This window comes from Phocoena sinus, chromosome 7, assembly GCF_008692025.1.
Source record: "Phocoena sinus isolate mPhoSin1 chromosome 7, mPhoSin1.pri, whole genome shotgun sequence".
Taxonomy (NCBI): Eukaryota; Metazoa; Chordata; class Mammalia; order Artiodactyla; family Phocoenidae; genus Phocoena; species Phocoena sinus.
Window position 1 is genome coordinate 19,433,712 of NC_045769.1, and position 22,890 is coordinate 19,456,601.

The following is a 22,890-nucleotide window of genomic DNA, read 5'->3' on the forward strand; positions in this document are numbered from 1 at the left end:
TGCTGAAGCGAGGTGTGGCTTCAAGGGACTCTCCGCACATCCACGCCCCCCCCCCCCCCCCCCCCCCCCCCGGCAATAACCACAGAGTCAGGATAGGGGGGTCTGGCTTTCTCTTTAGTTCTCATCACTTTGGGGCTCTCCGTTACAGAGAAGGCACTTAGATGGGAAGGTCACCTGATTCAGACCAACCTTGTCCTCCCTCCCACCCCCAGCTCTCTGGGGGGGGGGGGGGGCGGAAGGGTAACGACATCTCCACCTGACATCCCCCTTGGCACTGGTATGTGGGTCCCCTTAACCGACAGGCCCTGGGGAGAGCCCAAGGCCTTGACCTCCAGACCCAGCATTTGGGGGAGGGGTTCCAGACAAAGGACTCAGAGCTGGAAGGCAGCACATCCTGGGAGCTGCCCCCAGCCAGCAGGGCGCGAGGCAGAGGGCTGCAGGGGTGGGTTGGCACAGGGGAGGGGGACAGCTTGGCCAGGCTTCCTGGAGCCCCCCAAACTCCGCAAGAAGGGTCCCACCTCCTACAGATCCCCTAAAGGCACCGGTGAAGTATGGGGTGGGTGGGGGAGGCACCCCTTAGGTGGTGTAGAGACCCACACACGCACACGCCGTGGTGGGCCTAGCATAGCGCTGGGCACAGAAAAGGTGCTCAACAAATGTTTTTTGAATGTATGAATAAACGGAGCTGAAAAGGGTGTGAGGGACAAGGGACAGGGCCTGGGGCCCTTTGGCCCAGCCCGTTTCATTCAGAAAATAGCAGTTTAAAAAATGTAGAAATCCTTTCCCTCCTCCCCCCAGTTTATGGGTCCAGGAAAGGGGTGAGGGAGGGGTGTCTCCATCCCAACCCTTCCCTCTCCCCTTCCCCTAAAAATCTATATACACATATACATATTTATATGGCACCGCAAAGGGATCCTGCCTATGCCTCCACACTTGGAGCTGGGGCACCGAACCCCAGGGCCTCGGGGTGGTCAGGGCCAAGGTGAGAGGCTGGAGCCTGGGCCATGTGGGAAGCAGCCCTCAGGTGCTGATGAGCCCGGAGAAGCTGGATTCTAGGGTCTTGAAGGACAGAACCCTGCTCCCTTCACAAGTGGTAACAGACCTTCTACCCTCCCCGCCCTGCTAGGCAGAGATTGGTGGAGGCTATAGCAGTCCCAAGGTAGGCGGTGGGGAGACTGGGTCCTCTGCCACCAGCCTAGATGGCTGCAACCTGATGGCTGTTCCAGGCAGAGCTGACCCAGATCGTGGCCCTGGGAAAATTGGGCCGAGAAGAGGGCTCTATGCAAGGCACTTGGTGTCCACTGTTCCCAGGCTGGGGGCAAAACTCTGCCCCTCCCCCAGGCAGAACTGGAAGGGCCCGAGGGACCCAATTTGGCAGCAGAGAAACATGGCCATGCAGAAAGAGAGAGAGAGAGAGAGAGAGAGAGAGAGAGAGAGAGAGAGAGAGAGAGAGAAAGAGAGAGAGAGAGAGAAAGGAGAGAGAGAAAGGAGGGAGGCGGCACGCAGGGCCCCACAGGTCCCCCCAGGAAGGAGGAGGTTCTAAGGCACTGACACAGGGACCCAGGACTCGTCGCCCTCGGTGCAGCCTGCCGCCCCCTGCACAGCCTGGCCGGGCTGGCGGGGGAGACGCCCACTTCCCCGTGGCGCTGAGTTTTCTTTAGGAAGAGTCCGCGTGTGAGGGGTGAAGGTGCGGTCAGGGGCAGGTCCTGGCCCCATGGCACCTCACTAGCTGCCGGGCCGAGGCTGCCTGAGCACTGAGTACACGTCATCCACACGGCTGAGCTGCTCGAAGAAGGGCAGGAGGTCGTGGAGCTCTGTGTCACTCATGTTGTCAAACCACGAGGCCACCGGTACCTAAGCAGATGGGTGTAGGGCGGTGAGGGGGGCAGGCGGCCCTGAGCACAGGATGTGCAGATCAGTCCTGAGCACCCACTGCTCGACGGGCACCTCCTGGAAGCCCCTTACCCAGTCTTCAGACATTCTGACGGCAGCCCCAGTGAGTCACATTTACACACAGGTCAGAGCAGAGGTTCTACGGGACCATACTTAACCTTACCGTGTGCTAAGCACTCTGATATTTTCAGTTCTATTTCATTTTTTTTTAAAATCCCAACTAAGACCCACTAAATTATTTCCGTGTTCCACTAACAGCTCACGACTGGCGGTATGAAAAATGGAAACTGCTCCAGCGTCCAGCAGGGACCCGAGCCCATGGCAGGTGCCCTGTATCTGCAGGCAGAATGGGCTGAGTGACTAACACAGAACAGGGAGCAGCAGTGCGTGGACCAGGCGGGTGGGCAGCAGGCATGGGTCACTGAGGAAAGAGGGAGGAACGGGAGGGCACCAGATCCCAGCAGGGGCCCCCATCCCCACCCTGCCCGGCACTTACGGCGTTATCTGGATGGAAGACATAGGAGGCGGGTGAGTTGTCCAGGATGAGCACCCGCCGAAGGTCTCGGCCCAGCCGGCTCAGGTCCTTCACGTAGTTCCCCCGGTGGAAGACGCATGACTCACGAAACAGCCGCGCCCGGAAGGCCCCCCACTTGTCCAGCAGGTCAGCTACTGGGTCTGCGTACTGGGGGGCAGGAGGTGGGTCATCCAGGGCCAAGAGCGACCCAGAGGTCACTGCCCAGAGGTCGTGCGCTGGAGGCAGATAGGAAGCAGAGATGCCCCAGGAGGCCTTCGGAGCGTGGAGGGCTCACCTTGGCAAGGCTGGCGGTGAACAGCACACATTCGAAGAGCTCACCCATCCGCTGCAGGAACTCGTCGACGTGGGGCCGCTTCAGCACATAGACCTGGGGGGTGGGCCAGTGAGGGGACTGCTGGCCCACAGGCCTGGGTGGGGCGGGGCAGCTGGGGGCTGGGAGGGAGTGCGTGGAGGAGGCACAGGAGGGAGGCTGGTCCCATGGCCTGCGGGCTCCACTCAGCCAGCCGGTGCAACCACCACTGGGGAAGACACCCACCCATCCAGAAGAGTATCAAAATGAACCTCCAACTCCTGGTTTTGGGCCCTGCCTCAAAGGGAATCACTAATTCCCAGCCCCTTCCTCCACCGTGGCCTCAGCCAGATGTAGGGGCCTGGGGGCAACCCCCTCACCCCAGAGCTGCAGAGCACCGGCCCCCGAGCCAAGTAATGGAGAACAGGCTGGACAGCACACAACCTATCCTGAATTACTTGAACTGGGTCCCGGGCAGGGTGGGGCGAGGGGGCACCGAAGAGGACCCCGACTCCCTGCAGGCCTTGGAGTCGGGCCAAGTCCCTGAGGGTCCGTGTGACCTTAGGCAAGTCTCACACCCTCTCTGGGCCTCTGACATTCCACATCTATCAGAGTCCCATCTGGGACTCTCAGGATTGGTGGGAAGAGCCTGGGGTCTGGAAGACAGATACCAAGCCTACCACCTCCCCCCACACCCAGCCCCTCACCTGGTGGACCACCCCATCAATCTCCACAGGGATGATGAAGTCGGCATTGTTCACTGGCTGTGAGGGGGAAAAAGAGCTGCTGGAGCTGGGGCGAGGCCCGCCGAGACCGCCTCCCAGGCCTGGGCAGACTCCCTTAGAGACCCGGGGCTGAGGGCTGCTGGGCAGGGCCCACCTTGAAGGAGCTGTGCACCAGGGTCTCGTCCAGGTCGATGACTACGCAGATCTTGTCCGAGTCCTGGGCCTTGGCCTCGGGGAGCAGGTACTGGACTGGGGTGTGCTGTGGGGATGGGCGGGGCTGGCTGCGGGCACCTCTCTCAAGCCCCAGTCATTTCTCCTCCACATGTCTTCCCTCCCCCAGCCCTCTACCTGGCGAGCCACAAGGACAGTGGGAGAGACCAACCCCTTCCCAGCTTTGCCCCTGCCAACTCTGGAGCCTGGGGTAGGCCGCCTGGCTCTCTGGGCTTCACTTCCTGACCTGGGAAACCAAGGCAGAGGAAAGCTTCCACTTCTGAAGGGGAAATTCAGAATTCCCATGGTTGGGGGGCCCTCCCTTGGGAGGCAGTCTTGGGGCATTCAGGGCTGGGAAGGCCTGGGAGGGTGGAGGGCTTGGTGGGGGGACAGGGGGGCTCCACCCTCCTTCCAGGGCCTACGAGCAGGTCATGAAGAGCCCCCTCCCCCTAAACCCCCTGAGGGCTGAGCCCAGGTTCCCCTGCAGCGCCCTCCTGGCCATCACACACCTTGGGGACAGCACCGTTCTCCTCCACGAGCAGGGGCGCCCCACTGTGGGCAGGCAGGGCCTCCCCATCATCCCGGCAGACACAGCAGAACAGTGAGTGGAGGAGGCCCCGACTCCGGGGCTTCTGAGAAGCCGCAGACTTCTGGTCACCTGAAGCAGGGAGGCCCAAGGTGGGGGAAGGCATGCTGACTGGCCTGCAGAGGTGGGCACGTGTGCCCAGGCACGAACCCCTGGGCTGAGAGGCTCTGGCCGTGCTGCCTTCATTGAGGGACACACACGAAAGTGGCATCCAGACAGTCTTGGCTCCAGGCCACCCCTCCGCTCCCCACAAGTCCTTCTAGTGTGGGTACAAAGTTACCCACATTAGGGAGTGGGCTGGCTTGAGGCGGGGACTGAAGGTGTTTTCTCTTCCTAACAGCCTCCGTCGCTGCTGGGAGATCAGCCCACTGGGGGCACCTCCTGACACACCCTGTACCTGAGCAGCCCCTATTCAGTAGGGCCCCTGCCAGAGAGGGTTGAGGCCTGGGGCCCTGGGGCCCACTCCTGCTCTCCTTCCCCTCCTTCCATCCTCTCCGCCTCCAGAGGTGCAAAGTCCTCCCTGAGGCTGGGCCCAGAGACAGGGGGTGGGGGCCTGGGGCCAGTGTCCTGCCGCCATCTGCTGGCCCCTCCTCCTCCGCCCCCGCCCGGACCTCCAACTTAGGTCCCGCTGATAGACGGCCCGCCCTCCAACATCCCCTCCACCCGGCCCGGGCTGAGCTAGGCCCAGGCCACAGGTGCGAAGACCTGGAGGGACTTCCTAGCCTCTTAAGTCAACACCGGGACAAGGAAGGGCAGACCCCCTGCCCAGACCCGTCAAGCCCCGGGGTGCCCGGCCGAGGCCGGCGGCATCTCGAGTCGGTGCGTGTGCGCACAGACCCGGCGCCCACCGGCCTGCAGCCGGGGCTCCGAGTTCCCGGTCCGACGCGGGTCTCCCCGCGGGCGCGCTGGCGATCCTTAAAAGCGGTTGTCCCTCTCTGCGTCTCCGAGAGGCTCGGCGCCTCCACGAGTGACGCGAAAGTTTGTGAAGAACGTGGCTGTGTGGTAGCGGGAGATCCTTCCAACCCTCCCCAGCCCGATGTCACCTCTGCGCCCCCTCCCTCGACCCGACCAGACCGCGGCCCCGAGGGGGCGGAGTCTCAGCTGGTGGCCTGAAGGCGCCCTCTTCAACCCCCCCATCTCCCAGCCCCACTGGCGCCAATGGGGGGGAGGGGGCGACTCTCGGGCATCGCGCACAGCCAGTCCGGGAAACCCGGAGGGCGCCCCTTCTCTACCCCTGCCTCAGTTTCCCCACCTCGAGCAGACAGGAGCGCTCAAAAGGGGGCAGGCCCCGCCCCGCGTCTCTGAGCCTCTGCGAGTTCAAACTCTCAACCAGCTCCCCCTCCGGTTGGAAGCTTCGGGCCCCGCCGAGTCGGGAGCCTGGGGCGGCAGCGGCGGCTGCCCTGGGGAGGGTCGCGGCCCCCTCCTCCTCCCCGCAGCGCCCGGATTGCGGGTCCCTCCGCGCGCCCCAGTACCTTTGCTCCGTAGCGGGCTCCGCGCTTCCTCCTTGCTGATCTGAGTAATGACGGCCGAGCTGTCCATGGGGCCGGGCGCGCTCCGCTCCGGCCGGACTCTGGCCCGGGCGCCCGGCCTCCCCCCCGGCTCGGGCCGGAATCGGGGCGCGGGGGGGAGGGGAGGGGTGGGAGGGAGGGATCCCCGCGAGCTTCGGAGGGGAGGGGAGCCAGGTTCTAAGGGGGAGGGGGAGGGAGGGGGCGCGGAGGAAACTTTGTTACAACATGGAGTTTCCTCCCCGCGAGGCGGATGCAAACATGGAACCCGGGCGCCGTTTCAAGGCTCCCCCTTAAAAGGGCAACGGTTTCGGCGTGACCTGGACTTGGCCGGGGCTTTCATCACTTCTGGGGCCGGCGCGGCTTGGCGGGCTAGGAGGCGGGCCCGGCCGGGTTCCTGCCGCACTCCAGGGGGCGTCGCCTCCCTTCCTGCCGCCCGCCCCCCTGCGGGGCCGAGCCTCTGCGGCTGCGTGGCAGGGCCGGCACTCGGCCCACCATTCTCCGGCGCTGGGCGGCCAGGGGACAGGGCCCACCCGGAGCGCCCACGCCCGGGAGTGCCCCGAGGGCGGCGCGGCTCCACCTCTGCACATTCCGAGGGTCGGGGGCTGTCAGCTTCTCGGTTTCCTCATCTGGGAAATAGGGTAACACCGTCTAGTCTGTAAAATGGGTCTCTCCGGCGGTCTAGGGGCCATCTCGCAGGGAAGTCGTGAGCGTGCAAAGACTCTTTGCTACCTTCAAACGTCTGCGCACATCCACACAATTAGGCTCTTAACCGGACCAAGACTGTCACCACCTACCGCAGTCTCGGGCCCCTTCCCCTAAACCCGGAGTTGTAGGGCGTGGAAATTCCAACTGTCTGCCCCGGGATGCCTCCTGCCGACCTCTCCCAACCGCCTCACCTGGCGCCCCGCAACGTCCACTCCAGCCACCTGGCTTTCTCGCCAGAAGCCTAGCGCCTCCACGCCTCAGGGCCTTTGTACCTGCTGTTCTCCCGGCCTGGAATGCGCCTCCTTCGACTTCTCACAGCCAAATCCCACCGACCTCGAAGAAATGACACCCCCTCCGAGAGGCTTTTCTAGGCCCCTCCCCTACTCCCTACGCCGGCCACGATGTGACTGTTGGGCAGGGGGGAAAACCAAGCGGCGGCTACACACAGTGGGGCCCCCATCCCTTTGGGCTCAATGCCCAACCGTGGGGACCACACCGTCAACTGGAGGACCTTGAACACCCGCTCCACCTGGGTCTGTGCAGACACACCGGCGGGCGCGGGGCCCGCGTTTCCACGCAGATTCTTCACGAGGGAAACTCCCGTGTGATGCGCGGTGAGGTTTGCGAGTCGTTTTTTTTATGAAGTTCCTTCCATTTGCCGTTACTATTTTGTGTTCACGTTTTAAAAATATTCATAACGCCAAGCCTTGACAAACACGCCTCAACATTTCCTTCCCCCGCCGGGCGGGGCGGGGCGGGGCGGGCGCGTCCAGTCCCGTCCGGCCGCAGGCTGCTTACGCGGCGCACGTCCTCCAGGCCGGGCGGAGGCGGGGAGCCGGGGAGCGGGAGGCCCCGCGAGGGGAGCGGCGCTCGCCCAAAGGCGCGCCAGCTTCGGGGCTGGGCAGCAGGGCGGGAGGAGGTGGTCGGAGGCTGTGAATCCTGTGGACTCCACGACCCCCCCTTCTGCTATTGGGTTAGCCAAAAAGTTCGTTCGGGTTTTTCCGGAACATCTTACTACGCCGCCGGCCGGCTGCCATCATTGTATTTAATCACGATAATAGCCAACTTGCGGCGAGCGCTTAGTCTGGGTCCCGCTTTGGCTGCGCCTCTCATCTCATTTACTTCTCAGAACAATCCGTTTTTTAACCCATTTTACAGATAAAGAAACTGAGTCCCGACGAGCTAGCGACTCGACCCGCCCTCCGGCGGGGGCAGAGGTTGGATTCCTGTCGCCTCGCCGAGCCCCCTCCCCTTCTGTACGGCCCCGGGGCGGGGCCTCGGCGTTCTCTCCGGATGCTCAGCCGGCGCCGACCCCAAAAGGAAATGTGCGGCGGAGGGCTGAGTGAACCCCGGACCTCGCCCCTGGCCTGAGCAGGGCGGCTCGCTTTCCACTCCCTTCGTCTTTCCCTCTGTGAAGGCTGGAACCTGGCCGACTGTGCCACTGAGGGTCAGGGGAGCTAACGCGGGGATAGGGCACTGGGCATAGGGCACTGGGCAGCACTGCTGCCCCCCTCCCGTCGCTATTCCCTTCACCTCTTACTCCGACCCCCCCCCTTCACCCTCCATCGTCTCCTCCGAGCCTTCGCTGGTGCGGGTCTCCTCCCAGCGAGACCTGCCCTCTTCTCACGCTTATTGGTGCACTTTCCGCCGGGGCGGAGTGGATGCGGAGTGAGCCCAGACGCCCGTGCAGTGTGGGGGTCTGGGGTCTGTGGGGACAGAGTTGGTAGTGGAAGCGTTCTGTAAGGTGGGGCGGGTTCTTTGGGTTTCCTCAGGAAAGAGGGGAGTCCACACCCAGCTGCTCTCCCTCTACCCTCTCTACTACAGCAGGTGGGGGGGTCGCCGTACCCGCATAGTTTATTTTTATCTGTTTCATAGGTTTGCGCCCCAGGACGGATAAGGTCATGGGGACTGTGAGTCGAGAAACACTAGGACTCAGCCGGGGTCGGTCTGGCAATTACGGACAAGTGTCTTGTTCATCCAGCACCTCAGCTTCCTTCTCTGCCAAATAGGGTTGGTAAGGGTCCAACCCAGGCAAGTGGGTAGGGGGAATGCCGAGCAGAAAGGCCGGATGCCCTCCTCCCAGGCTCCGAGACACACCGTGGTGCACATTCCGACAGAGCGGGGTGGATGCGGAGTGAGTCAGGACGCCTGTGCAGTGCCGGCCCTGGGGTGTCTGTGGGGATGGAGTTGTGGGTGGAAGCTTCTGGGGAGAGTAAAGGTGTTAGGCCACTCCCAGCCTGAGGGGCTGAAGAAGCATCTAGTTAGATCTGAACCTGGGGGCTGGGAGGACCAGAGCTACTGGGGAAGGAGCAGCCCTTTTGGGCTGGAGGCGTCCCTGTCTGGATATGACTGACCTTGGCCTGACTTCATCGCTAACGCCTTACCCAGGCCCAGAGCAACCCTTAGCTGGCCCTTTGGTCCCCTCCCCTCCTCACCTTCCTTTATCCCAAGTTCTAAGCTCCAGACTTGCCTATTGGTATGACCAGCCTGCCCGTTCTTCTGGGGAACTCCCAACAAGGTTGCAAGTCTCTAGCTTTTGCATACACTGACCCCCCCCCACCCCAACTCCCGGCATGCTCATCTCTCCCTTGATTGCTCTCCCTATGTCTATTCAGCTTTCAAAATATTGTCCAGGAGTTTATCTTCTGCGGGCCTTGCCTCATCGGTTGCAGGTGTGCCTGACGCACACTTCGGATCGTCAGTGTTTTGTTGTCATTTACTTAGGTTCCCCCCAACCCAGTGTGAGCTCCTAGCGAGCTGACATCTTTAATTCGAGACTGTGCCTCCCTTCCCCAGGTCTAGCACGGGGCTGGCGCCCAACTAATGCCTACAGAATTGACCAGAGGGGTGGGCAGGGGGTACAGCTGGGGGCACCTCAGGGAAGCAAAAAAGGGGTCTCCCGTTTCTCCGCTACCTGGCCCCCATTCATCCTCCCTTTCAGTTCGCAGGGGCCCCATCTTCTCCAGGGACAAGCCGGGAGAAGGAGGTTGGGCGGCGTACTAGCCCACGTACCTCTCCACCGTTGCTCGGGTGAGCCAGACCTGTCCCATCCCGTCCCTCTTAGAGGGCCCCACTTGTTTCGTTGCCCTTTTAAGAAAGAGGAAATTCTTCTCATAAACAAGCGCCTCAACCAGAGCGCGGAGCCCAGCTGCCTGCCCCGCCGCATCCCCGGGAAATCGGCGGTGCTTCCAGGCACAGCGCCCACTTCAAGCTCAATCTAGGGGAAAGGGCTGGCGGCCCCTCATCGCCGACGCTCGCCACAGCTCAGGGGCTGGGGTCCGAGGGACGGGAAGAGGCAGGAGGGACTTGGGGGAGCCTAGAAACAGCCCAGGGAGCGTCTGTAAAGTGCAGCCCCTTCAAGGGGCGAAAGGGCGCCGGGCCGCTCCCAGCGGCCGAGGGGGGTTCCCCGCCCACAGAGCTCACCCCACCTTCCCGCCTGGGCGGATTCCGAGGCCCCCGGGCGCGAAGCCCGAGTGACAGCCTCCTCCTCTTTGGAGGCGGGGAGTACCGGCGCTCGGGATCGTCCCTGTCCCTAGGGGGAGCTGGGAGTCAACGCCCAGGGAGCGTTAACTGCGCGGCGTGGGAGTCCCGGCCGCCTGGTACCCTGGGGAGATGGCAAAGGAATTGGGCCTCAGAGGCACCGACTCTTGGGTTCCTTAGGACTTGGCGCGCTAAGAGGGGAGAACCGCGCTTCTGTTTTCCTGCCTGGAAAAGGGGTTTCAGGTGGAACAGAAAGGCTGAGGCCACTCCAGGGAGAGTGGGAGCGAGGCAGACCTTCGGGGAGGGGAACTATTCTTGATGGTTCAGGGATTTTGTGCTTTCCTGTTTCCATTTTCCTGCTCTTTTGGATAAGAAGTGAATTAGCATTTATTTATCGTTTTCAGACTCTATTATTAAAGTACCAGTTTGGAGCCTGTGTCCCATCCCCAATTGGGTTGGTCTGTCAGGTTACTCCTATAGGTGCTCAGTAAATACTTCAGGAATGATTTTTTTTTTTTTAAGTCTCAAGTGCCAGGCTCTGTGTTAAAGTGCTTTATTTACCTCCGCTGCAAGGTTGGTGTCCCCATTTTGTAGTTGAGAACACTGAGATCCGGAGGTTAATCACTTGTCCAAACTAGGAGACAGCAGGTCCCTACGGAACCAGGGGAACCAGGGTTGGCCTGCTTCCAGAACTCCATCTTGCTGCCTCCACACACGGCCCCCGACCCCCACTGGTCCAGCAGGCCAGTCTGCCCCACTCGTTACACCCTCGGCCATGCCCTGGGTGGGAGCTCATCCAGAGGTCTTCTCCTGATCCTCTTCAGGAAGCCCATACAGAAAGTGTTGGTGGGAACCGTGGGCCAGAAGGGTGGCCCCATGGGTGATGAGACAGGTCCAGGTCTGGAGGAGGGGTGACCATGAGTAGGAGAGAGGACAAGACCTTTGGGGAAGCCCCAGTGCATCCCCCCACTAAGCCCTCCATCTGTTGTCTCTTCTCCTTGCCTCCCCCATCCCCAAGGCGCCCGCGGACCCAACAGTACCAGGTAGGTGGTGAGGCCCAGGTAGACTGCAGCCAGCAGTGCCACAAGGCTGAAGTAGGCAGGGTGGGGTAGGCTGGGCAAGTAGCTGACCACAAAGTAGAGGTTGATGGCACAGATGAGCACCATGATGGAAGAAGTGAAGGCCTTGCTCACCCTTGGGGACGAGAGGGAGGCTCAGGATTGGCTGCATCTCCTCCAGTGCCCACAGCCAGCCTGGAGCTAAGGTGGGGGGTGGATACACAAAGCCAGCTTCCCAGGGCTGTGGGCCCTGGAGCAGACCCCTGGCCAACTTCTGCCTCCTGGGCCCTCCAGGCACCACACTGGCAGGATTTGGCAAAAGCAGAGTCTGAGGTGAGGGGGAGGAGCTCAAGCTCTAGAAACAGCCCCTGGCCCAGGATTCCAGTCCTGGCTCCTCCACTTGCTAGCTAGCTGTATGACCTTCGGCAAGTTTCTTAACCTCTCTGACCTCATCTGGGTAGTGGGAATAATGGGAATTCCTACCTCTTGGTGGCTGTGAGGGTCAAGGGTGGTAATGTAAGTCCAGTGCTGGGGTTGGGGAGTACTCACAGGCCATTGGTAAACTCCTGCATCAGGGTGGGCATGCTGGTGAACGTGAGGATGGGCAGCACAGCGAAGGGAAGCTGCGGAGAACCAGGAGGAGGGGCTGAGGGACCCTGCCCTTAGAAGACAGTAAGGAGGGGAGGAGCAGGCCGGGGCTCCAGTCACCCTCTGCCTCACTGTGCACCCTTGGGAAAGTCTCCTAACCTCTCTGAGCCTCAATTTCTCCACCTCTATGCCTTCCAAGGTTGTAGGGGCTCGAAAGCAGGAGAGAGTGTTTGGGGGCTCTGGCCCCAGGCTGCCTGAGCTTGTATCCCAGCTGTGCCACTGGTCACTTAACTGCATGCATCAGTTTTCCCATCTGCAAAATGGGGATAGTGGTGGTTCCTACCCCCTGGGGTGGCTGTGGAGAGTACAGGAGGCTTGTAGATAAGGTGTGTTTAGAATAGCGCCTGGGTCGCAGGGGAGGCTCTGTAGGGGGATTGCTGTGGTTCCTGTCTGGCTCCACAGCGGGAGGAGGTGATAGGGCCCGCAGGCTCACCAGCAGGCTCTGTAGCACGTTGAGCAGGTCGTTGAGGCCTGACAGGTCCCGCAGGTCCCTGAAGACTGCCACGAGCATGGTGGGCAGGATGGCGCAGGAGCGAGTGAGCAGGACTCGGGCGAAGCGTGACCACCGCAGCTTCAGGAAGCCCTGGCAGGGGGGGGTGGGCACCTTGGTGTCGGGGTGCAGGACTGTGTTCCAAGGGAGGGACCCTCTATCCTCCCTCAGCCCATCTCATGCCTGGAGGAACACTCTGTTTCTCCATCTTTGAAATGGGGGCAGCTCTGTCCATAGTTGGTGGTGAGGGGATAGATGGGGGGATATTAGGGGGGGTTCCCCTCCTTTAGGGGGTGTTCCCCTCCCACAGCTGATTGCTGAAGACTAAACCGTGTTAGAGAAAAGGCTTCTATTAGTTCTGGGTTTGCAGTTTCGGGCCTCATCTCGCTGAATCTCAGTTTTCTCATCTGTAAAATGGGGCTTATAAGGGCACCCGTTGGGCTGCCTTAAGGATCAAGGAGGGGGATATCCGAGCCCCGAGTAGTGTGCCTTGCCCTCAGTCCCCTGCCCGCCCCGGCCCGCCCCAGCCCCACCTCCATCACAAACTGTCCCGCGTAGGTGCCGGTCATGGTGGAGCTCTGCCCGGCGGCCAGCAGACCCACCGCCCAGATGTAGAGGGCTGCGGGGCCAAAGAGGCAGCCCAGGATCACGCCCTGGAGGGAGGGCTGTGGTCAGAGCCATGGGTCCGCCCCTTCTCACGCAGACTCTACCTCTGAGGTGGTCGTGGCGAGGAGCCCCGCTGGATCGAGCGAGCCCTTCCATACCCGCCCTGCCTCGCGCTTACTCCTTGGTAAATGTCCACCGCCACTGTAAGGTTGTTCATGGGGAAGATCTTGGCGTAGTCGTGGAGGCTGCTGTTAGCACAGACGTTGAACTGCGGGCACCGGGCAGTAGGAAGGAAATGTGAAGTGCACACTCAATGTTGGAAAATGAGACCTCCAAGCCTTGGCCAAGGATTGAACACTAGTGGCCCGCGGGCTGAATCCAGCCAGACATATTTTGTGTGACTAACACATTTTTTTTTCTTTTAGTGTGAATTGGTTGACATTTACAATTGAGAAGATTTAACATGAGACCCTGGTTTCCAGCTGCTCTTGGATTGTAAGAGCTGGCATTACCACAGAGAGACAATTGGCCGGCAGGGACTCAGGCTGCCCCACAGGCCCTTCTCCCTTACATGGGACCCACTTCCCACAGCTCTGTGACTCGGCTGGTCTCGAAGGCAATGTGTGACTATGGTTTGCCATCCTATTTAGACCTCTCTCCTTATGCTAAGGAGCAGAGACACAGGGAGGGCTATGACCTCACAAGGTCACACAGCAAGGCAGTGGCAGTGCCCATGTCCCCGGAGGCTTGGCCAGTCTGTCCCATCCCCACCCCACCCCGTCAGCGTTCAGTAAGCGCCCAACACTGGCTAGCAGTTGTTAGAGCCTTGGGACAGAGACTCATTCAAAAACTGAGACAGGCAGAGTCCCAGATCCCAGAGAGCCAGGGAGGAGCTGGCCAGCTCCTTCGCTTTCAGAGCCTGCTCAACTGTCACCTCCTCCAAGAGGCCTCTCCTGACCACCTGGCCTAATGTAGTAGTCCCTCCCTCACCACACCCCCAATTATGTTTCATCACCCCCTTTATTTCCTTCACAACATCGTTCATATTTTCCTTTGAAATCGATCAACTGATTGGTTGATTTGTTTCCTGTTTGCTCACTGCCTCCGAATTTAATCTGCAAGAGGGCAAGGTCTCTGTATCGTTGGCTGCTGTATCCCTAGGGCCTAAGACACTGGCTGATACATAAATGCTCAATAAAGCTTTGCTGAATGAATGACAGTTTATCTACTAATAATGAAGATTATCACTAGAAACTCAAGGAAAGAAATTGCCTGTCTGCATATTCCTGACCCCACGCTTGTGCTTAGGCAGGCAGCCCCCTCCCAGAATGCCCTTCCTGCAGTTTGCTGGGCAAATCCTGCCCATCCTTCAAGGTGCAGCTGGAATGCTGGATCCTCCAAGACTCAGCTCCTCCCCCCAGTCACCTCCCCTGGACGTCTGTGCCTTGTAGCCCCTGGCGTGGGGCTGACCACGGCAAGCCTACGTGTGGCGTGTCTCCCCAGTGGGGTGGGGAAGGGGCTCCCAGCCAGAGGCCAGGGTCGCAGACTCCCTCCCCTACCAGTGCCTGGAGTACAGGACAGAGACTCGAAGGGCTTAGCTGCCCTCTTTGGAGTCCCCAGCAAAGCCTGAAGGGCACGTGGGTATGGGGTGTGCCTTACCGCAGCCTGGTTGGTTTGCTGGTAGAAGGCTTGCCCAAAGACAGCCACAACAAAGAGGTTGATGAAGAAGGAGACAGACAGTGCGATGGCGGCTTCAATCAGGAAGTACATGTTGGCTTCTCGGATGTCTGCCCTGCGGGTCCGGTCTATCTCTCGAGACTATGAAAGTCAAAGGGAGGGAAGCACCGAAGTCCCTGAGTCATCCCAACATTCTCTACCCTCACACCTCTACCTATGTTCCCCCCAAACCCCAGTTCTTTCTAAAGCCCCCTACATGGCCGTCTGGAATAGGCCTTTGTTTCTGCCTCAGGGCCTTTGCACTTGCCAGTCCCTCTGCTTAGAATCTCTTCTCCCCTGGTCTTCCTTCCCATCCTTCATGTTTCAAAGGCCTTTGCTGACTCCTTTTCTAAAGGAGCCCCCTCCTCAGTCATTCTCCATCATACTTCTCTGTTTTGTTTCCTTCAGAGCACCTTTCACAATCCATTTCTTTCCTTTATTGTTTACTTGCCCATGGTCTGTCTCTCCTGCTAGAATGCATGCTCTAAGAAGGCAGAGGACTTATCTGTCTCTTCATCACTGACCTCCAGCTCCCAGCACACAGTAGACCCTCTATTATTACATATTGAATAAAGAGTGATTCACTTCCCTCCTAAATTCACAGAGTTGGGAGCCAAAGGGGCGGGGCTCCAGCCTTGGGGGCGGAGCCGGTGTGGCCCTTAGGGAGAGAGCATGTCTCCCTCCCCTCCAGTCTGCTCACCTTGACCAGGGCCGAGTGCAGGTAGATGTTGTGGGGCATGATGATGGCGCCAATGATGCCCACGGCCTGCAGCAGCTCGGGCTGGCCGCAGCCAGGGCACGAAGGCAGGAACAGGTCCCGAAGAAGTGCTCCCTGAGCAGGACGTGCCACCACGTACTGTGGAGAGGAGCCTCGGTCAGGCTCCACCCCACCCCTGAGCAGCCATTCTCACCCTCCACCCCAACCCTGGCCACTAGGCAGCATGGCTAAGGTCCGCTCCCCGCTCCCCTCAGGTTCTGCATGGGGCAGAGTGGGGTGGCCTTGGTGTGGGGACGTGGTACTGGTACGGCTTCCCACCTCATAGCCGAAGGTCAAGGCCATAATGGTAATAAGAAATCCAAAAAAGGCTTCCAGCTTCCGCAACCCTAGGGGGAGAACAAAGGGGCAGAACCAAAAAAACCAAACAACCAAAATGATAACATAAACAATTATTAATGACTGGTATCCTGAGCGATTCGTTCCAGGCACTGTGCCAAGCGCTTAACATATAGTGCTCAGTGGAGCCTCACCACAGCCCTGGGGCCCCTGTGCTGTTATCCACGTGTTACAGATGAAGAAACAGAAGTCTAAGTAACTTGCTCAAGGCCATACAGTCAGATCGAGGCTGCTAGGAGCACTTCTCCCGATTCAGCAGAGCGTCAGCTCCTACATTCATTGCCAGTGCCCCCCCTCGCCAAGTCCCCTATGGGATGAGAAGCACACCCACCGTAGTTATCGAGGAAGAGGAAGAAGAATGTGTCCACGATGGTGATGAGGACACCACCCCAGAGTGGGATTCTGAAACCAGAGTGGCCTGCGTCAGCCCCGCCCGGTCCAGGAGTCTGGAACTCCCTCCTCAGGGCTGGAGACTGTAGAATGTGGCTTCCTGGGAGCAGGCACTCAAGTGGCCCCAGACAGCTAAGGGAGAGGGGAGTGGGAGTGTGCTAGAGACGGGAAAATGGCACATACACGCTAGGAAGGGCCAAGCTGTGTGGCGGACCAGCGTGGTAGGGAGCTTGGGGCTGCAGTCCTGAAGGCTGCATGGTGACTGACATCTGTGTGATTTGAGACAAGTCACTTTACATATCTGGGTCTCCACTTCCCCATCTGGCAAATTGGGCAATAGCTCTGGGTCAGAGGTGACTGGAGGATGAAATAGATGCATGGAAATAGAAGGCCTGGGGAGGAAGAAGCCGCTGTTCCCAGCCCTGGACTGAGGAGCTGGGGCCCCTCCAGAGTACCGTCCAGCTGAGAGCAGATTGAATGCAATAGCTGTGCCGATGACTTCCTGCATGTCTGAGCCCACGATGGCTAGCTCGATGGTCAGCCAGAGAAGGGTGCGGGGCACCTAGGGGGAGGTAATCCCGTCATTAAGGCTGGACCAATTATTTGTCTGTTGTCTCAGACCTACACTGACTGACCTTTCTGTACCCGGCTCTGTACTCCTGGGCTGGAAGCCTGCAAACTACATTTGCAAGTCTGCCTTGCCAGCGGGCTTCCAGTTAGGTTTTCATGGTGTAAAATTAATCAACAGAAGCCTCAATTAAATAGAGTCGGGAGATGAGAAGGGGAAGCTCCCACGCCCTGCAAAGATAGCAGAGCCCAACAGGAAGAAGAAAGACTCCTCTTCATTCCCGGCAAGGACTCAGCCACTGAAAAGCCATGGACTCTTTGTTTACTATCGGCCTCCCAAATTCCCTTTCCCCTCCATAAAAGTGTTCTCCTTCCTTTGCTGTGCGGAGACTTGCACGTGGCTCCCCATGGCTTCAGACTCCCCAGTTATGATTCTCTGCTGATCCTGAATAAACCCATCTTTGTTGGAGAAGTATCTAGCAGTCTATTTGTTTTAGGTCAACAGTAGGAAATAGTTAAAGGAAATGGAAAGGCAGGGAGACATCATTTTTACCGCCCCCTTCTGGAGCTGGCACCAGCAAGGGCACCAGGCAACATGGGCTCCAGTCAGCAGTGGTGGCAATGTTTCTAGAAGCTTGGGTGCGAATGATGGCCCCTGGGCTCCTGTCCAGCAGCTTTCTGATCTCTGGGTAACACCTCCTTCCCTTGCTCCTCCAGCTCTTTCAACACCTTTGTGACTGCATCCCTGCATTAGATACCTTTGAAATATCTAGCGGCGTGATTTCTGTTGGCCTGCGTGGACACTGACGGCCAAGTCCCCGGTGCCCACCCCAGCCAATGATTATCCCGAGCCAATGCCCACCTGTTTTTCACCTCGGGCAAGTCACCTCTTCAGGTGCTTCCTGTCCAGGTGCACCAAGCTCACCTTAGGGTAGTAGAGATGACAGACTTCGCCCAAGTCCTTGCCTGTCACCACGCCCAGCCGGGCAGCAAGTCGCTGGCAGAGCAAGCCCAACACGGTGGCCCACAGCAGTACCCAGAGCAGCTGTGAGAAGCCAGGGAGAGGCCGTCAGCCAGAGGGACCAGTCTGATAAGCCCTGAGCTGCTGGGACCCTCTAACCAAGGACACCCTCTGGGGAGTGAGTTGGGGAGATGGAGCTAGAAGACACCCCCGCACTCCCGCAGGGCTGCTTTGGGGACCCTTTTGTGGTCCATTTGAACTTAACACCTGTTCCCAGGAACACTGGCCATGAAGGCCACTCTGGGGAAACGTGGCAAGCTGGGGGTCTCCACCCACTTAGCCTGGTCACCCCCTCCCCACCATGCCCCAACTCAATCACTTTGAATCCAGCCACAGCCCCAGCCTGAAGATCCGACTCGATGTTTCCTGGGTCCAGGAAAGCAATGCTCATAAGGAAACCGGGCCCCGTGAAGGCCCACAACTTCCGCAGGCTAAACGCGCCCTGTGGAGGGAAGTGGAATGAGGGGTCTTGGACACAGGCTTGGGGGCCGCGGGCCATGGCCAGCCCCCAGGTGAGCCCCTCTGGGCTCATGGGCCCAGGCTGGCCAGCCCTGCCCTCCATTCCCCATTCCTGGAGCTGCCACCCTGGGGTGGGGGGTAGTGGAGCACGGGGGTGGGAGGAACTCGGGGTTTGCTGAGTCACGGCAGATCAGCTTTCTGGATCGGTCAGCTTCTGTGGTCTACACTTGACCAGCCTGCCTCGGGCAGGCCCTGAGTCAGCAGATCCTCAGAGCCCAGAGGGGAGCTTTCCTGGGTCAGGCCTCCCTGCCTAGTCCCTTCTCAGACCATAGGGCCTCCTCTCTGGAGTCCGCTGAGCCTAGGGTCTCCCCACCCCCATTCCGGGGGTTGCCCAGCAGCCTGGGCATCTGCTAAAGCTTCTGGGAATGCAGGGTGATAGTCTCTCAGAAGCCAGCCGGCAGGCTCCACGTCTCCCGATGCCCTTGTCTGCATCCTTTCCTTAAATGTTACAACAAATCCTTGAGGCTCCAACTGGAATTCACCCCAGGTCCCTTTCCCTTCCTAGGAAAGCTGAGATGCATCTAGAAAGCCACTTGATAACTTTTAGACAAATATCAAGTGCCCCAGCTAAGCACTGGGGACAGAAGCAGGGAGACAGCGGTTGGCGTTGTCCATCACGGCTGCTCAGAGCTGGAAGGGACCCCCCTCCCCCTGTGAGATCCCATGTGGTCTTGTCCATCCCGAAAGACCCCAGGAAGTTTCCAGCATTCTCACCGGTTCTGCATCTGGGATGGGGATCTTCTTGCTCAGATAGGTCCCTCCGGGAGGCTCTTGCTGTAACCCTGGGTTGGGTGGACTGGAGATGGAGCCATATCTGGTCCTGCTGAGCTTTGGGGGGCCTGTGTCACCTGCAAGGGGCCCCATGAGCCTTGGTGAGTGACGTGCCTGTTTCTGGTGGCCCAGGATTAAAGCCATCTGTCCTCTTCCCACACCTCCTCTTGGCAAAGTGGAGAAATGAAGGCCCAACTGAACAGGAGGCCTTGACTCCCATCTTGGGCCCACCGCCTCCACCCCGGACCAAACATTACAGAAGATGTGTGAGAAGCGGGGCCTTCATGATTACCCTCCTTCCATGTGAGTGCAGAGATTCCCAGACCCAGGTCTCTCTCGTCATGGAGGATGTGGAGAGGGACATGGGTTCTGAGGAGGGAAAGCTGGCCCCACCGTGTGTGCCCTTTGGCCTCATCCCTGCCACCTGCAGCAGCCAAGGAGGCTCCAGGGGTTCCAGATCCACAGAGATGAGGCAAGGGGGCACTCTGCCCTTGGGGATGTGAAGAACCCAGCCTCAGGCCAGTGTCCTTGCTCCCCTGACTCCCCCCCCACCCCCATTCAGGCTCTGTCCCTGGAGGGGGCCACTCACCTGTCATGAGGACCGCAGACTTAGGCACTCTGCACAAGTGATGTGCTGGGCAGCCCTTCTGGCTATGCTTCCTCTCTGGGTGCTGGTGAGTGTGTGAGTCCACACCCTCTTACCCATCCTCAGCTGAGCTGGGCTGTCCTCACACACACTGAGCGTTGTGAAACACTTTCCAAAGGCAGAAGTGGCCACCTCTGGTGGAAGGGTCTGGGTGACCACAGTATGGCCATTTGCTCCCCTCCTGGCCTGAGTCCCACAACTCCTCTGACTCCCTTCCAGACACCCCGAGTTCTGTGCCTCCCAAGTTAGCTCTGATTTCAGACACTTCCTGCCACTTGGGCATTCATGTCTAGATCACGTGACTGCCCCCTGCCTCCACCTTCTCTCACCCTGCACAAACAATCAGACCCTTGTCCTTTTCGTTCTTGAGTCCCATGGCCAGTGGTTGACCTAATGGGACGAAGGGAGTTCTGATGCCTACCTCGGCCTCAGTTTCCCACTGAGTGCCTCAGAGAAAAAGACCTTCCAGGCACTGCCACAGGGACATGCATTGAAGATTCAGGTCAAAGAGATCCTCAGAAGAAAGGGGCACTGGAATTCTGGTCCTTGTTCTGCCACCGATCCATTTGACATTGTCACCAGATCATGTCCTGTCTCTGATCTTGTTTCTTCTGTTAAAGGAAGGGCTCAGACTAGCTAAGTGGTTAAAAGTTTAGGTGTCCAAGGAGGCCAGGCAGGTAAGATGAACCATGAGACAGGTTGGGAATGAGAAAAATAGTGCCAGCTCTGGACTTCCCTGGTGATTTAGTGGTTAAGACTCTGTGCTTCCACTGCAGGGGGCACGGGTTTGATCCCTGGTCGGGGAAGTTCCGCATGTCACCGTAAGTGCAGCCAAAAAAAAAGTGAAAAATAGTACCAGCTCAGCACTGAATGACAAAAGATGCCAAGCCTCAGCTGGGGGTGGGTGGGTACGGTAATAGGGAGTGGTGGACTGTAGCAAAACAAAGGTCATAAACTCTGTCTGAAGAGGGCAATGCTTACAGAATTCCAGACAACTGTCATGTGGAAATGTGGGTCCACTGTCATCATGTCCTCTGACTTGTCAAGGATGCTGGAAGATGTATGCAACATACGCTTTTTGAATACTAGGCTAAAATTTTTTGAAAATATTTGTAATCTAAACATACATTTCTATGGGCTGGATTCCACTTGAGGGTGACCAATCTATTACCTCTAGACCGTTCCAGCTCCCAGTCTCTTCTACTTGCCAGCTGCTAGCTCCTTTATCCCCCCACTTACCTCCTTCAGAGTCTTCTCCCTGCCATGCCCTGCAGCCTTTCTTTTCTGCCAAGAAGATTCAGACCTTAAATTGTCATGGGGTTTCCAACTCCAAAGTCTGCAACTTCAGGACTCAGAGAAAACTGGGGCAGGTTCTCACATCCAGACCTGATCTGGGATATGATGTATCCCCACGTTGAGTTAAAAACTTGAGCCAAAGCTTAGGAAACCAGGATAGGGGGAGGCAGCCAATCTCCTGGCTCCTCGTTGATTGAGGAGGCTGGAGGAACAGGAGAGATGTGGGTGCGGGTAGGGGGGTGAATGACGTGTCAGAGAAGAGGGAACTGCACTGGGGTTTGTCGCTCGCTGTGCAGTCTGGTTGCTCGAGGTATGGTCACCATCCTTGACCTCTAGGGTTTACACAGGTTTGCAGTCGCTATCTTGGACTCACGTGGTGGTGGCTGTGGGGTGGGGCTGAGGTAGGATGCTGTGATGGTTTCGTTTTTTGTGTCAGTTTGACTGGGCCATGGGGTGCCCAGTAATTTGGTCAAACATTCTGGGTATGTCTGTGAGGGTGTTTTTGGAGGAGATTAATATTTTAATCAGGGCTTCCCTGGTGGCGCAGTGGTTGAGAGTCTGCCTGCCGATGCAGGGGACACGGGTTCGTGCCCCGGTCCGGGAAGATCCCACATGCCGCGGAGCGGCTGGGCCCGTGAGCCATGGCCGCTGGGCCGGCGTGTCGGGAGCCTGCGCTCCACAACGGGAGGGGCCACAACAGTGAGAGGCCCGCGTACCGAAAAAAAAAAAAAAAAATTTTAATCAGTAGACTAAGTAAGTCTGATTTCCCTCCCTAATGGTGTATCATCCAACCAGTTGAAGACCCGAAGAGAACAAAAGGCTGAGTAAGGGAGAATTCTCTCTCCCTGAGGACTGCTTTTGAACTGGGACACTGGTCTTCTCCTGTCTTCAGACTTGGGTTGGACTAGAACTTACACCACCGGCCCACCTGTTTCTCAGGCCTTCAGACTCGGACTGGGATTATATATGCCATTGGCTCTCCAGCTTGCAAATCTAGAGATTCTTGGCCTCTATCCTCACATGACCCAGTTCCTTATTATCTATCTATCATCTATCTATCTATCTATCTATATCTATCATCTATATTTTCATTGGTTCTGTTTCTCTGGAGAAACCTGACTAAGACAGCATCCTGTCTTCCTCTTTGCATCTTTTGTGGGGCCTTCCCTATAGTTAGGAACTCGGTGAGTATAACTGATTAATGACTGATCAACACCCTCCACAACCTCTACCTTACAGAAGAGGCAGTGTGTGTAACGGTTAAGAGCAGAGGTCTCTGGGCAGAGTGTCTACATGAGCCAGAGCTCCAGAAATCTGCACAGTAGTCCCCTCGGATCTGGAGTTGTTGCTGAATACTAAACCCTGCATGCGTACGGTGAAATTACATGAAACCCAATCTGCTCAAAATGGATCACAGACTTAAATGTAAATTTAAAACTGTAAAACTTTTAGATAAAAAGTAGGAGAGGGAATTCCCTGGTGGTCCAGTGGTTAGGACTCAGCGCTTTCACTGCCGTGGCTTGGTTTCCATTCCTGGTTGGGGAACGAAGATCTGCCAGCCACTTGGCGAGGCCAAAAAAAAAAAAAAAAAAAAAAAATTGGAGAAAATCTTCAGGATCTAGAACCAGACAAAGATTCGTTAGACTTGACACTTACAAAAGCATGATTTATAAAGGGAAAAATGATGAATTGGTCCTCATCAAAATTAAAAACTTTTGCTCTGTGAAGGACCCTGTTAAGAGAATGAAGAGACAAGCTAAAGGTTCAGAGAAAATATTTGCAAACCACATATCTGACAAAAGACCGGTATCCAGAAATAGGGAAATCTCTTAAAACTCAAGAGTGAAAACCCAAACAATCCAATTAGAAATGGGCAGGGAGTTCCCTGGTGGTGTGGTGGTTAGGATTCAGTGCTTTCACTGCTGTGGCCCGGGTTCAATCCCTGGTCGGGGAACTGAGATCCCCCAAGCCTCACGGCGTGGTCAAAAAAACCAATCCAAAACAAAACACCAAACAAAAAAGAAATGGGCAAAAGTCATGAACACACATTTCACCAAACAGGATGTACAGATAGCAAACAAATATATGAAAAGATGTTCAGTGTCATTAGCCATTCG

At 58.0% G+C, this 22,890-nt stretch overlaps 2 protein-coding genes across 7 annotated transcripts; both read right to left on the minus strand.

The window, feature by feature from the left end:
• Nucleotides 1-93: 93 nt before the first annotated feature.
• On the minus strand, nt 94-6,793 carry CTDSP1 (CTD small phosphatase 1). Its single transcript, XM_032637088.1, has 8 exons — nt 6,643-6,793; nt 5,711-6,372; nt 4,162-4,310; nt 3,597-3,701; nt 3,425-3,481; nt 2,703-2,795; nt 2,390-2,575; nt 94-1,854 (listed from the first exon to the last, which is right to left on the minus strand). Exons 2-8 carry the CDS (start codon nt 5,775-5,777, stop codon nt 1,726-1,728), a joined length of 786 nt encoding a protein of 261 aa, XP_032492979.1. The 5' UTR covers nt 5,778-6,372; nt 6,643-6,793; the 3' UTR covers nt 94-1,725.
• A 3,675-nt stretch (nt 6,794-10,468) lies between these two features.
• SLC11A1 (solute carrier family 11 member 1) lies at nt 10,469-19,685 on the minus strand. Of its 6 annotated transcripts, none has more exons than XM_032637083.1 (15): nt 19,421-19,679; nt 18,775-18,908; nt 17,861-17,983; nt 17,446-17,565; nt 16,409-16,515; nt 15,895-16,085; nt 15,486-15,553; nt 15,150-15,305; nt 14,393-14,551; nt 12,912-13,001; nt 12,661-12,780; nt 12,071-12,220; nt 11,539-11,612; nt 10,972-11,125; nt 10,469-10,831 (listed from the first exon to the last, which is right to left on the minus strand). In XM_032637083.1, exons 1-15 carry the CDS (start codon nt 19,425-19,427, stop codon nt 10,724-10,726), a joined length of 1,761 nt encoding a protein of 586 aa, XP_032492974.1. In that variant the 5' UTR covers nt 19,428-19,679; the 3' UTR covers nt 10,469-10,723. The 6 variants fall into 6 exon arrangements, 4 of the variants coding, with proteins under 4 accessions (XP_032492974.1, XP_032492975.1, XP_032492976.1 ...); XM_032637084.1 differs by having other exon boundaries at nt 15,895-15,965; nt 19,421-19,675; XR_004350677.1 differs by lacking the exon at nt 10,469-10,831 and adding an exon at nt 11,737-11,932 and having other exon boundaries at nt 11,058-11,125; nt 19,421-19,685.
• Nucleotides 19,686-22,890: the final 3,205 nt, after the last annotated feature.

Bases quoted from the DNA above. Each gene is read 5' to 3' on its own strand.
- CTDSP1 (XM_032637088.1), bottom strand. From the start codon at position 5,777: ATGGACAGCTCGGCCGTCATTACTCAGATCAGCAAGGAGGAAGCGCGG. The intron at 2,796-3,424 runs GTGAGGGGCTGG...CCCACCCCCCAG, and splicing joins TTGATGGGGTGGTCCACCAG to GTCTATGTGCTGAAGCGGCC. The intron at 1,855-2,389 runs GTAAGTGCCGGG...CCATCTGCTTAG, and splicing joins TCTTCCATCCAGATAACGCC to GTACCGGTGGCCTCGTGGTT.
- SLC11A1 (XM_032637083.1), bottom strand. The intron at 15,306-15,485 runs GTGGGAAGCCGT...TCCTCTCCACAG, and splicing joins CCTTGACCTTCGGCTATGAG to TACGTGGTGGCACGTCCTGC. The intron at 12,221-12,660 runs GTGGGGCTGGGG...CCCCCCTGCCAG, and splicing joins CGGGACAGTTTGTGATGGAG to GGCTTCCTGAAGCTGCGGTG.